Source organism: Panthera pardus, unplaced genomic scaffold, assembly GCF_024362965.1.
Source record: "Panthera pardus isolate Hobbes unplaced genomic scaffold, ASM2436296v1 HiC_scaffold_17, whole genome shotgun sequence".
Classification (NCBI taxonomy): domain Eukaryota; kingdom Metazoa; phylum Chordata; class Mammalia; order Carnivora; family Felidae; genus Panthera; species Panthera pardus.
The window spans coordinates 61979857-61997976 of NW_026526732.1; the positions used below are offsets into that span (position 1 = coordinate 61979857).

Below are 18120 nucleotides of genomic sequence, written 5' to 3' on the forward strand. Positions count from 1 at the left end.
AAAAAAACATTATGGCAATGTTAAGTATAAGAAGTACTTTTGAGGAGTCATTTTTTCAGGGTTACATACCCCTAAATATGTAAGACTCTTGCCTCCCAATCTTTTACAATTCTCATTGTGCATGAATCACTGAAGAGAAATTAGGTGGTAAAATGACAATAGATTTATAGTCAAAAGATTGTCTTTAAGACTTTGGGCAAATTACTTAACATGTTGGAGACTGAGTTTTGTAAATGTAAAATCAGAGTAACAACCTTGCCCAAAAAGATGGACTAATGCTTGGATTTAATTATTCTATCATCTTTAATCTCTTAACAATCACTATGAAGCCATCTAGTGGCAATTGCTGTTAATGAGAGCTGAAACCTGCTTTAGGCTCTGGTTGGGATCTCAGTATAATTAAGAGGTAGACTGCTCTTATTCCCAAACCCAGCCAGGATCCATATGGGGCCTCCTCTTGTTTGCGTAGTGCTTCCTTTTTTTTTTTTTTAATGTTTATTTTTGAGAGAGCACGTGTGAGCAGGGGAGGGACAGAGAGAGAGAGGGAGACACAGAATCTGAAGCAGGCTTCAGGCTCTGAGCTGTCAGCATAGACCCCAGTGCAGGGCTCGAACCCACGAACCGTGAGATCATGACCTGAGCCTAAGTCAGATGCTTAGCTGACTGAGCCACCCAGGCACCCCTTGTGTAGTGCTTCTTAACCACTGACTGGCTTTTTTCATTTGCTTTCACATTTGCTTGCAGGTTGGAATATTGTCTTTGCTTTTTTTCCTGCTTTTCCTTTTCTCCATTGGCTGGCCTCTGCATGTCAATCAATGGAGAAGTCATTGATTGTACCAGCCTTTGCCCCCAAGCTTTAGTATGGGATTTAATTCTTATCACATGTTTTAATATATGGAAGACAGGAGAAGAGATCTATCTTGCTAGTTCTTTTCTGTGTTAACCCAGAACTCTAGGGTTGTGATAAGATGTTACCACATGTTGAAAAGCCACAGTGGTGCCTGGGTGACTCAGTTGGTTAAGTGTCCGACTTTGACACAGGTCATGATCTCATGGTTTGTGGGTTCAAGCCCTGCATTGGGCTCTGTGCTGACAGTGTGGAGCCTGCTTGGGATTCTCTCTCTCTCTCTCTCTCTCTCTCTCTCTCTCTCCCTCTCTCTCTGTACCCCTCCCCCACTCTTTCTCTCTCTCTCAAAATAAATAAATAAATTTTAAGCAAAGAATTAGCTGAAAGAATACAATTAAGAAAAGCCAAAAAGATAGGAGAACCACAGTCAACATAAAAGGCAAGTTCATATTAGCAATTCAGAAAATCCAGTTAGAAATAAGAGATAAACTTGAAGGGGGGGAAAAAACCAGGAAGTTATAGGAAATGATTAAAAGTGCGGACGTATAAACAACGGACATGAAGAATAGCTTACGAAGATCTGGATTTTGGCACAAATAACAATTCTCTGGTCTGTCTTCACACACTTACATAGTGCTTACCTTGCTGGGTACTTTGCAGATAGCAGCTCTGCATTTAATCTGAAAACATTATAAAAAAATGTGTTGGGGCACCTGGGTAGCTCAGCTGGTTGAGCATCTGACTTTGGCTCAGGTCATGATCTTGCGGTTTGTGAGTTTGAGCCCCGTGTCAGACTCTACTGACAGCTCAGAGCCTGGAGCCTGTTTTGGAATCTGTGTCTCCCTCTCTCTGCCCCTCCCCAATTCATGTTCTGTCTGTCTGTCTCTCTCTCAAAAAATAAATATTAAAAAAAAAAAGAAAGAAAATGTGTTAATAACCCCCCTCGACTGATGCCTTTTTTTGGCAAAAGTCACAGGTGCCAAGTCAAACCTTATTTGAACCAACAGGGTGTGCATGACATCAGTCTGCCCTTACCCAAGATTAAAGTTTCTCCTTATGGTGTTTGCTGCCTGCTTCTGTCCCTGAACACAGAGCTACCTCCAGCATCTGTTCATCTCCCTCAGTGCTGTCATATAGAAGGGTAGGATGGGAGGGGATGTCTTAACTTACTCTTAAGAACTCATCAGAAGCTGGGGTGCCAGGGTGGCTCAGTCGGTTGGGCGGCCAACTACAGCTCAGGTCATGATCTCGCAGTCTGTGAGTTCGACCCCTGTGTCGGGCTCTGTGCTGAGAGCTAGGAGCCTGGAGCCCGCTTCCGATTCTGTGTCTCCCTCTCTCTCTGCCCCTTCTCTGCTTGCTCTCTGTCTCTCTCTCAAAAATAATAAACAATAAAGAAATTTAAAAAAACTCATCAGAAGCTTAGAGGGCCAAGATTCTACTGGATCTCCTGTTTAATCTGGTACATTTTTCATTTACATTAAATTTTTATTATGGATGTTCTTGCCAACATCACAGCCCTGTGGAAGAAAGAGTAGAGACGTTTTCTGATCCCCACCCATCTGGGGAGATAGCCAAATATTTAAAAGTTAATTAGCAATGCAAGACACTATATCATTATTAGATGAATAAAATGTATAATTGCGAAGAACTACAAAATCTGAAAGTTGAAAGGAATTTAAAATAATATTTCAGTTAAAACCAAAAGATTGGAGAACTTGGCAATTTCCCATCAAACTTCAAATTATATTTTGATTCAGAAAGTAATGTGCTGTTAATATGTATGATCAATCATGTCAGTTAATAAATGTTAGAAATTATTCATTTTCATATTGTTTTTAAACATGATGAATTGATATTATAATGTTCAAATCTGTATTAATTATACAAATCAGTGAGCCCAAAACATGCACTTATATGCCAAACATATAGGTGTTTTTTTTGTTTGTTTTGCATCTAAGGCATGTCCTAGCTTTCTTAAAGAGCTGCACCACAGAGTCACTATAAAAACACAAAAGTCCCATCAGTTTAATAATTATGAAAAACTCCAAAAATGGCAAACTGAGGGGGCAGGGAAGAGGCCCATAGGCCAGGGGCACAGGAACCCTGCTCATGGCATTTGGCCTGGCCACAGGGCCCTGGTCCCTGGTGTTTTACTTTTTTATAATATAGTTATTAATTTTTTAAACGTTTTATTTTGACAGTTTCAAACTTACAGAAAAGTTGCAAGAATACAAAAAAATGCCACCATCTGGTGATTTTCCAGTTCCATCATTTCTTCTATTTATTAGTTGGCATTCTCTTGTAAGGAAAAGTTTTTCTCTTTTCCTCCCATTTAAAAAACCTATTATCCATTCAGATCCATTCTCATTTTGCTCAGTGAATAATAAACTATTAGTACCCTTCTTTATTTTGATATTCAAATTTTCCAAGATTGGACCAGTGGGAACTTACTCAAAATGGTGTGTATTTTGACATACTCATCAGTTTTTTTGAACACTTCCTTATTTTCTGGCACAATAAAAATGTTTTAGGTTTATTTTTTTTCTTTGCCCCAGTTTTAGAATCAGGAGTCTTGATTTCTTTATTATTTTTTTCAATGTTTATTTATTTTTGAGAGAGATAGAGACAGAGCATGAGTGGGAGAAGAACAGAGAGAGACATAGTATCTGAAGCAGGCTCTAGTCTCTGAGCTGTCAGCCCGGAGCCCGATGTGGGGCTCAAACCTACAAGCTGTTGAGATTATGACCTGAGCCGAAGTCAGACACTTAACTGACTGAGCTACCCAGGCACCCCAAGGAGTCTTCATTTCTTTTTGTGGGGAATGGTATTTAGGAGCCAAGATCTGGATGTTCTCTCCTTATTTTTTTACTTTATTCTTTTTTAACTTTTAATTCATCTGGAATTCATTCTTCATTATGGTATGAGGTACAGGTGTGTATGTCAAAATGAAAAATTATTTAGTACGAGGATACCAACTGGAGACATTTATTTGTCCCTGACATCACTTCAGGGACAGTGATTCAAGGGGAAATGTTACTTAATTTTAAGTAATATATTTAAATTATTTTAAATGATGGTTATTGAATTTTATATCTTATGTCCCTGACATCACTTCAGGGACAGTGATTCAAGGGGAAATGTTACTTAATTTTAAGTAATATATTTAAATTATTTTAAATGATGGTTATTGAATTTTATATCTTATGTCAGTTATGTTTTCTCTAACTTAGGTGCATTCTCTAGAATCTTAAAACTTTGTGAAGAAAAATATGAAGCAGGTGAAAAAAAGAAAGGAAGAAAAGGCAACAGTGTAACACCTGTGAAAGGAATTACAAATTTAGGAAATACTTGCTTTTTCAATGCAGTCATGCAGGTAAGAGCCATCAGGAAACTTTGTAAAATGTAAAAGATTAATTTATATTTATTGGCACACCTGTAAACTAGGAAATGACAGCTAAATGTTCCCCTGGAGATTTTTCTGTTTTCTTTTTTGTTTTAGGCCATCGTTAACCATTGCTGCATAACGTATGTATGCCCCCTTTTCACACAGTGCTTCTGGAAGGCCTTCTCTGTGTTTTACTGTGATTTAATCAGTAATACTGACATTTATTAAATGTGAACATTTTTTTGGTAAACTTAAACATTTTTTTGCTATGTTAGATGACGTTTGAGAGCTTAAGAGAGTATTTATTCCATAGAATCAGAGGCATATTACAACTGAATCAGAAGACTTTACTTTTGTTTTCTTTTAGAACTTGGCACAATCTTATATTCTTTCAGAACTTATGAATGAGAGCAAAGAAAATGGTACAAAACTCAAGATTTTTCCTTCCTCAGACTCTCACCTGGTAAGAAGTATGACTATCTGGATAATAGCTCTTTTTAGATGAGCCACTGATGGTGTCAAAATCTACCTTTAGTATTTCTCCGAATGTTAACTGAAATGATGTTTTGAAAAAAATATTTTGAAAAAATCATTCAAAAGCATTTTGTGAAATAATCAGATTTTAAAATTCTAAAGTTATACCTTCAAGATCTGTTAGGGTTCAAACATATCGTGGGTCAAACAATACAAAAATATTAAGGCAGCTTTCAAACAAACATACTGGAAAAAACAAAAGGCGTTTGTTTTGTTGAGCAAAATGTCTAGGACGCCTGTTTTGTAATTACTGGTAACATTTCCTTAAATATAGCATTTTAATTCTTTAAAGGTAGATTTGGTTTTAATGGTGAACATCTAAAGGTTTTTAGGAGCCTAGTCTGAAAATGGGTTTTTAAGCTAGTGAGAAAGGAAAAAACAAACAAACAAAAAACAGCGCTTCACATTCAGAAGCTGGCGTGGCACCTACAAGTTAGGCCATATTGTTCAAACAGTCTCACAGAATGCCAACCTCAGGCTAGGTTGCTCTGAGACTGACAAACTAAGACAAAGCAAGGCTACTTCATAATTTTATCTAAACACAGACAAAAGCAAAGTTCGTCTACCACTGAGAAAAATCCCAAACATCTTCTTTGACCAAAGTGAGAGACCGCTACTTCTTTACTAGTTATAGCTTTATCCTTGATTTTGTCTCCCAAAGAGACTAGAATTTAGGTTATCCTAACTCAAAGATAAGATATATCAAGATACCCAGTGATAGAATTACCCCCAGTTTCTGATGGCATTCAACTGAGAGCAGACTTCTGCTTCCTTAGACTCTCCCCTAAATTACTTATCCAAAACTCAAATCCTCTATCAGTTCTTTCCAACACCCTTTTATTGAGACACCCCATGCTTTCCCATCGTGTAGGTTGTCCCCAAATGCAACAAGTAATAAACCCCTCTTGTTCAACTACCAGTGTGTTCCTGGTAGTCTTTGGCTTGAGGGAGCTGACACTAGTAATAATGTTTTTAGTTAGAAATTGTGTGTGTGTGTGTGTGTGTGTGTGTGTGTGTGTGTGTGTGTATTGGAGGAAGACAGTGTATATATAGCTCATGATCTGGCTTTTGAGAACACTTAAGAAAGGGGAGTTCTAAAAATTCTTAGCTCAGTGTAGTAATCTTAGATTTTTCTTTTCCCCAAGGAGGCAGATTTGAAAGACGATATTGTATTTCTTTGTTGAAAGAGCAGCCTGTAAACTTACTGCCTGTTCAACCCCTTAAAATCTTTATGGTAGGTCCTATACTCTTCTAAAGTTGAGTGAGATAGTGAAAACCATTAAATGGAAGTTGATACTTAGTCACTTGAAAAGATTTCCTATTAAATGTGATTGAATGTTAAGTATTTTACATGTAGAACTGTGTCTCAAGATTACTATAGGGCAGTTAGATACTATAACTGATCACTTTAGGTTTGCATTATTCTAAGAGGAGAGTTTCAATCTTAGATCTTAGATACATGGGACATACAGTTGACCTGAGCTGGAGGGCTGTCAGCATAGATCACTACTCTTTGAATCACCAGTTTTACTTTGCCCTTTGTAAACTGTATGCCTTTAGTTTCTTTTCCTTACCTTATTGTGCTGGCTTGAACCTCTAATAACATGTGGAATAGAAATGATGAAAGCAGGCATCCTTGCCTAAAATCCCCAAATTAGGGGGAAAGTATTCTTTCAATAACATTAGGAATGAAGTAAGTTAATTGTAGGTTTTTCATAGGTGTTCTTTTTTGTTTATTAATATCTGAAAGTTTGTACCTTTTGACCTCATTCACCCATTTTACCTACCCCCTCACTCCCTGGCTCTGGCAGCCACCAATCTCTTCTTTGTGTCTATGAGCATGTTTGTTTGTTTGTTTGTTTGTTTGTTTGTTTGTTTTTGGGGGTTTTGTTTTAAATTCTACATGTAAGTAAGTTCATATGGTATTTGTCTTTCTGTGTCTGACCTATTTCAATTAGTATGCCCACAAGGTCCATCCATGTTGTTTGCAAATGGTAGGATTTCATTCTTTCTTATGGCAGAATAACATTCCATTGTATAAGTATACTACGTATTCTTTATCCATTCATCAGTTGATGGATACTTAGGCTGCTTCTATAATTTGACTATTGTAAATAATGCTGCAATAAACATAGGGATGTGTGTATCCCTTTGAATTAGTGTTTTTATATTCTTTTTTAAAAAAATTTTTATATATTTGTTCATTTTTGAAAGACAGAGACAGAGCACAAGAGGGGTGAGGCGGAGAGAGAGGGGGGCACAGAATCTGAAGCAGGCTCCAGGCTCTGAGCTGTCAGCACAGAGCCCGACATGGGGCTCAAACGCACGGACCATGAGATCATGACCTGAGCTGAAGTCGGACGCTCAACCAACTGAGCCACCCATGAGCCCCTAAATTTTTTTTTAAATGTTTTTATTTATTTTTGAGAGAGAGAGAGAGAGAGAGTGAGCGAGCACGAGCAGGGAGAGGGGCAGAGAGGGAGGCACAGAATCCAAAGCAGGCTTCAGGCTCCGAGCTGTCAGCACAGAGCCTGATGCGGGGCTCAAACCCATCAACAGTGAGATCACGGCCTGAGCTGAAGTCAGATACTTAACAGACTGAGTCACCCTGGCATCCCAGTGTTTTTGCATTCTTTAGGTAAATACCCAGTTGAGTGATTACTGGATCATATGGTAGTTCTATTTTTAACTTCTTGAGGAACCTCCATACTGTCTTCCAGAGCACCTGCACCAACTTGTATTTCCACTAACAGTGCACAAGGGTTTCTTTTTCTCCACATCCTCACCAGCAGTTTTTTCTTTTCTTTTTGATTTTAGCCATTCTGACATGTGTGAGGTAATATCTCATTGTAGTTTTGATTTGCATTTCCCTGATGATGAGTGATGTTGAGCATCTTTTCATGTGTCTGTTGGCCATCTGGATGTCTTCTTTGGAGAAATGTCTGTTTATGTCTTCAACATGGCAGAGAGCACTTTTGATACTCAGAGACTATGGAAAAATTATAGCCTGTCCTTTCTGTGGTTTTAGTCAGCTGGTAGATTTAAAAAAAAAAATTTTTTTTAATGTTTATTTTTGAGAGGCGGGAGGGAGAGGGGCAGCGAGAGAGGGAGACACAGAATATGAAGCAGGATCTAGGCTCCAAGCTGTCATCACAGAGCCTGATGCAGGGCTCAAACCTATGAACCATGAGATCATGACCTGAGCTAAAGTCAGATGCTCAACCCACTGAGCCACCCAGGTGCCCCAGATGGTAGATTTTTTTTAAGGATAGTTGGTATGAAATATGTATGTAACATGTATTTCATAAATACACGAATGAGGCAACATATTTGGTAGTTGTATTAGAAGATAACTTTCTATAATGTCCCAAGATGATATTTGGCATTTGCTTTTAATTCATTGTTTGTAAGGAGAGAGGATTACTGGTGAAGATAACATTTTAGAAAGCAAAACTTGGTGGGGGAAAAATTCTAGAATAAAATGGGTTTCTCCCTCACACAATTTTAGCTGCTTTTGTCAAGCTTTTTCTCTCCATTTTAAAAGACAGGGAATGGTGTACTAATTTTGTGACATAATTTCCCATTCCTTATTTTATTCATAAAATATTTTGGGAAAAGAAAGCTATGGAGTTTGCTGATAAATATAATTTATAATTATATTTGATAAATATAATTTATTAAATATAATTTATGATTGGAAATAAATACATAGCAAGTAGATAAGTAATTTCACTTTTAGGAAAGCACATGAAGGGACATTTATAAGCAACTAAATATTGGTGATTTAACTCTTAAACTAATACTTTCATTAAGTAAAGAGCAGAGGGTATGAGAATACCTGTGTTTTTCAAGGTAAGACACTTAATTCCATTATCCCATTTTTTTAAATATTCATTTTATATGTATGGGAATAAAGTTTTTTAATGCACTTGAGGCAATTTAGTTATCATTTAAACAAAGTATAATTCTTAGTTTTTAATAATATTTAAGTTTAAAATTGCATATTTCTGACAAAGAGTTGATCATGTTTTTAAAGGACCCATTAATGGTGGAACTTTCAAGCCCTGGACCATTGACCTCAGCCCTGTTCCTGTTTCTTCATAGCATGAAGGAGACTGAAAAAGGACCACTTTCTCCTAAAGTTCTTTTTAATCAGCTTTGTCAGAAGTGGGTGCATCTAAATTTTTGATATAAATAATTATGAGTTATAAAATTCTAATGTATCACTTAATATGGGTAGTTTCACGCTTACTATAACACTATTATTGTCTAGACTCTCAAGAGATTAGGAACTAATATTTGTTTAATTGCAGCTGTGTGCTTTATTAAAGTAAATTATATCTCATAATACTCTGAAGAAGTGCTTGTTTATCCCCATTTTATAAATAAGGAAACTGAGACTCTCAGAAGTTGAGTAGCTTACTTAGTTGTATAGTGACAAAGCCAGGATTCAAATAGAGGTCTGTCCTGATTTAGAAGCCCATGATGTAAGAACAAAGAGTAAGAAAACTATAGAATTGTAAAATCTAAAAGGTGCCATAATAGGTCATCTGAACCTAGTTTTCTTATTTTTACTTTTATTTTATTATCATTTTTAAGTACACTCAACCTGCAATATGGGGCTCAAGCTCATGACCCCAAGATCAGGACTTGCATGCTCTACCAACTGAGGCAGCCAGGTGCCTTCCTTATTTTTATCATTTTTTTAAAAATGTTTATTATTTTGAGAGAGAGAGGCAGAGAGAGGGAGAGAGAGAATCCCAAGCAGGCTCCAGGCTGTCAGCACAGAGCCTGAAATAGGGCTTGATCTCATGAACCGTGAGATGACCACCTGAGCCAAAATCAAGAGTCAGACGCTTAACTGACTGAGCCACCCAGGTGCCCCTTTCCTTATTTTTAGAAATGAGCTTCAAGGCAAATAGAGTTTAAGTGAATTTCTCAAGATAGTACTGTATGTTCAAAAACAAAATCCTTGGGTACGTGGAAATACATACATACCATAAAGGACCTGATGCAACTTTAATGCTTTCACTTATTCCTTCATCTAAAAAAATTGAGAACTGGGGCGCCTGGGTGGCCCAGTTGGTTAAGCGTCCGACTTCAGCTCAGGTCACGATCTCACTGTTCGTGAGTTCGAGCCCCGCATCGGGCTCTGTGCTTACTGCTCAGAACCTGGAGCCTGTTTCAGATTCTGTGTCTCCCTCTCTCTCTGACCCTCCCCCGTTCATGCTCTGTCTCTCCCTGTCTCAAAAATAAATAAAACGTTAAAAAAAAAATTAAAAAAAAATTGAGAACTTATTTGTGTCAGTTACTTGCTAGATTCTAGGGATACACAGTGTATAACATATTAAAAATAGATCCTGTCATGGAGTTCATGAGCTAGTCCAGTCCACAATTACTAAAATATGTAGAAACAAAATTCTTTAAATGGGAACTTAACATTTTTTTTTTATATCTCTAGGCTTCAAAATTTCATTTTAATTTAAGCTAGTTACTTGTACCATGGCATTATATTGTATTTTATCTCATAGAATTGTACCAAGGTTAATTTTTTCAAAAATAATTGTGAAAAGAACACTTACCATGAGCTCTACCTTCTTAAATTTTTTCTTTTTTTCTCTTGAAGTTATTTATTTATTTTGAGAGAGAGAGAGAGAGGTGTGGGGGAGAGAATCTTAAGCAGGCTCTGTGCCAACAGCACAGAGCCCAACATGGGGTTTGATCCCACCAACTGTGAGATCATGACCTGCTCTATAACCAAAAGTTGGACACTTAACCTACTGAGCTACCCAGGCACCCCTACCATCTTAAAATTTTTAAGTATACAGGGGCACCTGGGTGACTTAGTCGATCAAGCATCCAACTTCGGCTCAGGTCATGATTTTGTGGTTTGAGAGTTCAAGCCCCATGTTGGGGGCTGTGCTGACAGCTGACAGCTCAGATCCTGGAGCCTGCTTCAGATTCTGTGTCTCCCTCTCTCTGTCCCTCCCCTGCTTGCACTCTGTCTGTCTCTCTGTCTCTGTTTCTCAAAAAATAAACAAACATAAAAAATATTAAGAAATAAATAAACATTAAAAAAAATTTAAGTGTACAAAATATTGTTGACTGTAGGTGCAATGCTGGACAGGAGATCTCTAGAGCTTGTCCATCTTGCTTGACTAAAACTTTATGCCTATTGATTATTCCTATCTATTTTTCCTTTACTCCAGGCCCTGGCAAGACAACATTGTGCTCTTTTATTTTATGAATTTGACTATTTTAGGTTCTTCATATAAATGGAATCACACTATTTGTCTTTCTGTGACTGGCTTATTTCACTTAGCATACTGTGCCATGGTATTTTGAATGTGGTCAAAAATATAGAGGGTTTATTATGTGTTTAATTTAGTAGGCAAATGCTGTTTTTCAAAACCTGAAGAACAGAAAGTCCCATAAAAGTCTCCGAGACTTTGGTGCCTCACAGAGTTCAAAAGTTTTTAGGAATTTATGTCAATTAGAAATTTGTTTTTGGATCTCCAAAAATAACTGTTTTGCATTTTTTTTTAATAAAGATTTATAAATTAAAAAAAATGTTTAAATAATAGGTGTTCATGGATAGATGTTCAAAGTAGTATTTATCTTATTTTTTTCAAAAGTGATTATGCATACACAGACATATACACAGATTGTTTGCAACTTGTTTTGCTTAATACATTTTTTACATTTTTCCATTTTAGTGCATGTGGATATGACTTACTTGATTTTACGTGTGTGTGTGCTGCACTTGTGAGAGTACATCAGTAGGATATATAGAATTACTGGATCAAACATCATTTGAAAACATTAAAAGTTGCCTTTTGTTTTTTATGTTTACTTTAAAAAGAGATGTATATTGGGTGGCTCAGTTGGTTGAGCATCCGACTTCGGCTCAGGTCATGATCTCGCGGTTCGTGGGTTTGAGCCCTGCATCAGGCTCTGTGCTGAACACTTGCTCAGAGCCTGGAGCCTGCTTCAGATTCTGTGTCTCCCTCTCTCTCTGCCCCTCCCCCGCTCACACTCTATCTCACTGTGTCTCTCAAAAATCAATAAATGTAAAAAAAATTTTTTTTTAAGAGATACATATTAAGAAAAGTAATTTTTAAAAACCTGGTGAAGATTTAAGCCATGTATGTTGAGTCTGTTTTGGGACTTTGTTCTGTTCCATTGATCTGCATGTCTATTCTTACCCCGGTCCTCCACTGTGTCAATTACTGTAACTTTATAGTAAGTCTTGGAATTGGAGAATGAGAGTTCAAACTTTACTTTTTTTTTTTTTTTTAACTATTTCAGGTCCTTTGCTTTTTCACATGAATTTTACAATCAGTTTGTTAATTGGAATTGCATTTGGAGATCAGTTTAGAATGGACATCTTAACCATGTTGCGTTCCAAAGCATGATTATGACATATCTTTTCAGTTATTTAGGTATTTGATTTTTCTCATCAAGTTTTGTGATTTTCAGCTTACAAATGCTACACAATGTTGTTAGATTTATCTTTAGAATTTCATGTTTTTAAATACTATTTATTGTAAATTGGTACTTTAAAGAAATTTCAATTTCCAGTTGTATGTTTCTAATATACAGAAATATACTTGGTTTTTGTATATTGATCTTGTTTCTTGCTGCTTTGTTTAATTCATTTACTGGTTATAATAGCTTCATGTACATCTTTTGGGATTTCCTATGTAGACAATAATGTCATTGGTAAATAAAGACCATTTTATTTCTTCCTTTAAAATTTGTGTCCTTTTAGACCTTTTTCTTACTTTATATGGCTGGCAAGGACCTCCAGTACAATGTTGGAGTGGTGAAATAGGCATCTTTGCTTTGTTTCTGATATTAGGGGAGGAACATTCAGTCTTTCACACATAAGTATAATAGCAGCTGTAGGTTTTTCATAGATGCCTTTCATCAGGTTAAGGAAATTCCCATTCCTAGTTTTTTCTGAGGATTCTCATCAAGAATAACAGTATTTGATAAACTCCCAATACCCAATTTTTCCTTAAAAAACAACAAAGCTTTATTATTTAAATAAACATTATGTATTACCATTGGTATACTTTGATTCCTGGCCCAGAGAAACCATGAGATAATAAATGTTTTTTTTCTTTTAAGAAAAATGCTTTTCCTGCATCTATTGAAATAATCATATGGGTTTTTAAAAATCTGTTGAAACAGTGAATCGTATTAATGGGTATTCTGAATAGTTTGTATATTTGACTTACATTAAGCTGTACATATTTAAAGCATACCATTGGATAAGTTTTGAGATACTATATATATGTATGTATAATGTATATCTACATACTTGTGACACCATTGCCACAATCAGTGTGATGAATGTTTGCATCACCCCTAAAAGTTTTCTTGGGCCCTTTTGTGATCCCTCTCTCTGGACTCTCTCCCCTAAACCCCTCCCCTCTGTACCACTTACCTGTTTTTGTCACTGTAGATTCGTTTGCATGTTTTAGATTCCTATATATAATGTGTACTCTTTTTTGTCTGGCTTCTTGCTATAATTATTTTGAGATTCATCTACATTGTGGGTATATACATTACTTGATTTTTGAAAGTTGAACCAGTCTCTTGTAGTTTCTATTATAAGAGTGATTATCAGACATTTCTACCACTGGTGAATGTTGGGAGCAAATTCTTCAACTTTCTTATGGATTCCCCACCCCCCCCAATTCTTGTTATTTTGCAGTAGTTTTAAGGATCACAAGAAGTTGAAAGAAGAGTACAGAGTTACTGTGTACCCTTTATTTAGCTTCCACCATCAATAATAACTTAAACAACAGTGCATTGTCAAAACCAGGAAATTGACATTAACACAATACTGTCAACTCTCCTACAAATCTTTCTTGGATTTCACCAGTTTCTACATGCATTCTTCCTTAAAAGGTTCAAAGATGCTCTAGAGTGATCGTTTCTTTATACTCATTTATGCCCATCTTTTGCTCTGTTTACTCCTTCACTCTTTTATGTTGGTAACTAATATTGATGTGCTGAGCTTTCTTTGGGTTTTGTCCATGAGGAAATATATATGTGTGTGTGTGTGCATGTATATATGTGTATGTGTATATATATATACAAATATGCATGTGTATGTATATGTGTATACACATATATGTATATACACACACACTACCAATATATATGTGTATACACATATACATATACATACATATTTGTAGTTTTGTGATACTCTATGGTATGTCATGTACATTAAGGAGTGCCACCAAATTCTCAAAATACTGTTATCTTCTAATTTACTAGTTTGCCCTTCAACTGTGTATAGAATTTATCCTATCTATTGATTTTTATATCTGTAGTTTTATTTTCTTCTAATATTTTCAATTGGCTATCTTATCAATATCTACATATCCCTTAAAAAAAGTTTTTTCTTTTTGGGGCGCTGGGGTGGCTTAGTTACGCATCTGACTTCAGTTCAGGTCATGATCTCATGGTTCATGAGTTCCAGCCCCACATCAGGCTCTGTGATGACAGCTCAGAGCCTGGAGCCTACTTCAGATTCTGTGTCGCCCTCTCTCTCTGCCCTGCCCCACTCGTGCTCTCTTGCTTTCTCAAAAATAAATAAACTTAAAAAAAAAAAAAGTTTTTCTTTTTTACCTAATATCTAGGCTTTTATTGGCATGCCTTTATGTTTTTGTACATTCTCAACATATTGTAACATCTTTGGATCAGTTTTATAAAATTTATTTGAAGTGAAGTAAATGCATTTCAGTTGTTGATTTTTTAACATCAGATTTCTTTGTGTTTTATGATATTGGTTTGTAGGCTTCTTGGGAGTAGAATTTTTTTGTTTGTTTTTTCCCATTTTTTCCCCCTTTGCTTTCTTCCATTTCCTCCACCCTTCCTTGTTTCCCCTGCTGCCTTTTTCACATCCTCTCCCTTCCATAGCCTCTTTTCCTCATATCCCTCTCTTCTCTGCCTAAAAATGTCAAATTTTAAGATAGCCTTACCTCTGAACTCTGGGCTGGCCTTGGAGATTGAGGTCTTGTATTGGCTTACAGTTACTCTGCTGCCCTCATCTGGGGGAGGTGAGAAGAGTCTATAGAAGGTTTGGCCTGGTTTCAGGTCTCTAGGCTAAGTATGTGTTCTCTTGTAGCCTTAGTTAGTATTTGCCTAAGGGCTTCCTTTCAGGCTCTTGGTAAGGTCAACCATCCACATATTTGTGGGTTCATTTCTGGGTTCTCTATTCTGTTCCATTGATCTATGTGTCTGTTCCTGTGTCAGTATCATACTGTCTTGATGATTACAGCTTTGGAATACATCTTGAAGTCTGGAATTGTGATACCTCCAGCTTTTGTTTTCTTTTTGAGGATTGCTTTGGCTATTCAGAGTCTTTTGTGGTTCCATACAAATTTTAGGATTGTTTGTTCTAGCTCTGTGAAGAATATTGGTGTTATTTTGATACGGATTGCATTGAATATATAGATTGCTTTGGGTATTACAGATTCTTTAAGTCCTCTTAAATTTTTGACCCAATCCTAGGTAGAAGAAGAAAGAAAAAAAAAATCTAGGTTTGTTTGTTTATTTATTTTCAAGTTAGTTAACATATATGTTGTATTGGTTCCAGGAGTAGAATTTAGTGATTCGTCATTAATTTTCTTGAATGGTTTAGAAGGCAGTAACTGGTCTGTGGATAGTTGAGATGGAGCTGTAGGCAGAGACGTGGTAGAGAAAGTTTCTCCTTTGCTCAGGAACAATTTCCTTCCTGTGCATCTGCTTTGAAAGCCACAGACTGTTCCTTCTACCTGCAACATGGCAGATGAGGATCCCTGAAGGATTCCTGTTTGCCCCTTGCAATCTTCTTCCACTTCACTGAACTTCCTTGATGCCTACAGCACAAATGTCATGTCATGCAGTTTCTGCCTTACATGGGTTTCTGCCTTACATGGATTCCAGCCATGGAAGCCCAGATAGGGGTGAGAAATGTGTCCATCTTGGTTTCTGTCCTCTTCTCTGATCTAGAAGGTGATCTATATCCACCAAATGCAGAAAGGGAAGCCCACAAGGGCAGTAAATCAAAGTTCTCAGCATCCTTTTGCTTTTGCTACTACTTAACAAGAGTGAATAAATGAAATTACGGTTCCTATTATAGGCTAGATTCACTGCAAGTTCAGATAGCTTTTTAGCACCAGGGACTCTCATTAGTGCATTACTAGAATGAATGTTTATTATGAGATAATAAAGAATAATGCTTGAAGTACTGGACTCAAGAATCAAAAGATTTGGATTTACGTCAGTGGCACACAGATTGTTCTTCAGTTTTCTCAAGTGTAAAACAGTTCATCTTAACTGATTGCTTAACAGCACTGTTGTGCATATCAAATGAGATATGTTGGACATACCACAAGGAGAACATTGTAAACTTGTACTACAATAAGATATTCTTACTATTTTATATTACTTTGACAAAATTCTTTCTTCATCTTAGAGCACTATCTAAATTTAGCACTTATTTTCATTTCATTTTAGTATTGGAATTTATTGCAGAAAATACTGTTTTTTAAAGTTAATGAAATCAACTAAATATTTGCTGTGTTGATGTCTCCATGTACAGCACCTGAACCTTTAATTAATACAAGGAAATTTAGTTGTTAAATCCTTAAAATAAATACATTCACAGAGATATCAAATTATTGTTCTTTATTTAAATATAAATAACTTCTTGTTTTTCATTTGGTTATTCAGGGTAGGAAGATAATAGATCACAGTGGCTTGGGTTTGAGTACTATATTTTTGCTTGCTGTGTGACCTTGCAAATTATTTGAATAATCCCTCTGAGCCCCCATGTATAACTGGAGAAAATAGTGCATCCCAAGCTTGTTTGAGGATTGATCTATGTAAAGCTTAACATATGTACTATGCTTGCATGTAGTAGTCACTTGATAAATGACAGCCATATTATTCTTTTTTATTTTATTTATTTATTTCAAGAGAGAGAGAGGCAGAGAGAGGGAGAGAGAGAATCCCAAGCAGGCTCCATGCTATCAGTGCAGAGCGCCATGTGGGGCTTGATCCCAAGAACCATGAGATCATGACCTGAGCCGAAATCAAGAGTCAGATACTTAACCGGCTGAACCACCCAGATGCCCTGATAACTATATTATTTTCTGTGTACTGATGATCTCATCTTAATTGGAGCAGTGATCATATCTGCTCTTTTTACCTAGTGGTAAAAGGACTATATTGAATCTTTGAATATATGTTATTTAAAAATGATTTTAGATGAGGGGCACTTGGGAGGCTCAGTTGGCTAAGCAGTTGAGGTTTGTGAGATTGAGCCATGCATTGGGCTCTGGGCTGACAGCATGGAGCCTGCTTGGGATTCTCTCCTTCTTTCTCTCTGCCCCTCCAGAGGGGCCCTGCATGCACACATATGCACACACACACACTCTCTCTCAAATACATTAATCATGTAAACATTCAAAAAAATTATTTTTGATGATAGTAATATATTGTTGATGAAATTATCTTTTTTCTTTCCTGTTTTGTTTTTAAATCATAGGGCCCCTCGATTTAAAGGTTTCCAGCAACAGGACAGTCAGGAGCTACTGCATTATCTGCTGGATGCGGTGAGAACAGAAGAAACAAAGGTCAGATTTCTTTAAATTGATTACATATACTCTTTAAGAAGAGGGTAAAAAATTGAAGGAGTTAATTTTTACCATAATTTTAATATGGATTGAGAAGTAATTTGATTTTTTCTAACTATTCTATTCCTTTATTTATTTATTTTGGCCAGTTCTTCTAAAAGATTATTTTCTTTTATCCTTTTGCACCCCCCCCTTATCCTTTATTAGTTGATACCCTTTGACTGTAAATAACAAATAAATTCAAGCCAATTTAAATAAGGAAAAGGGAATCTAAGAATCTAGGTGACAGGAGGTATGGGTAAGGATATAGGGACAGGAAGGTTCTCAAGAATCCAGAGAATATTCTCCTCATTTCTCTGGCTCTGTAGATTTTCTTTATTCATTTTCCTGCAAACTGAGTAGTTTCTCAGCTTCTGTCTCTGAGTGATAGCACATGACCTTCATATTTTGCACATGTTGCAGTTCCACGTATATAAAACCAAAACTGGCTGTTTGTGAATCCCAACTCTGAAGAGAAACTCTGTTACCTCATGTTGGATTAGGATCCACTCAGGGATGAGTCACTTGTAACTAGGGGAATGGGATCCAAGCCTCCTGGATCAGGGAATGTTTCTGAGAAAAGAAAGAGTGGCTCATGGCCTGGATAGATTTCCCCAAACAGTGTTCATTGTCATCCTGTCCCTTTATCGATTGGGTGGTAGTTGCCTGTAATA

General features: G+C 36.5%; 1 protein-coding gene across 6 annotated transcripts in view; it reads left to right on the forward strand.

Moving 5' to 3' along the window:
• The window catches only part of USP45 (ubiquitin specific peptidase 45), an 81707-nt gene that overhangs the window by 32605 nt on the left and 30982 nt on the right, over positions 1-18120 (forward strand). For 5 of the 6 annotated variants that reach the window (XM_053904627.1, XM_019442944.2, XM_053904628.1 and 2 more), the window contains 4 exons: positions 4078-4220; positions 4600-4695; positions 8803-8933; positions 17320-17407. In XM_053904627.1, the coding sequence (XP_053760602.1) occupies positions 4078-4220; positions 4600-4695; positions 8803-8933; positions 17320-17407 (458 nt within the window). Of the gene's footprint in view, positions 1-4077; positions 4221-4599; positions 4696-8802; positions 8934-17319; positions 17408-18120 lie in introns of those variants that run through there. The other variant, XM_019442948.2, reaches the window with a different exon arrangement.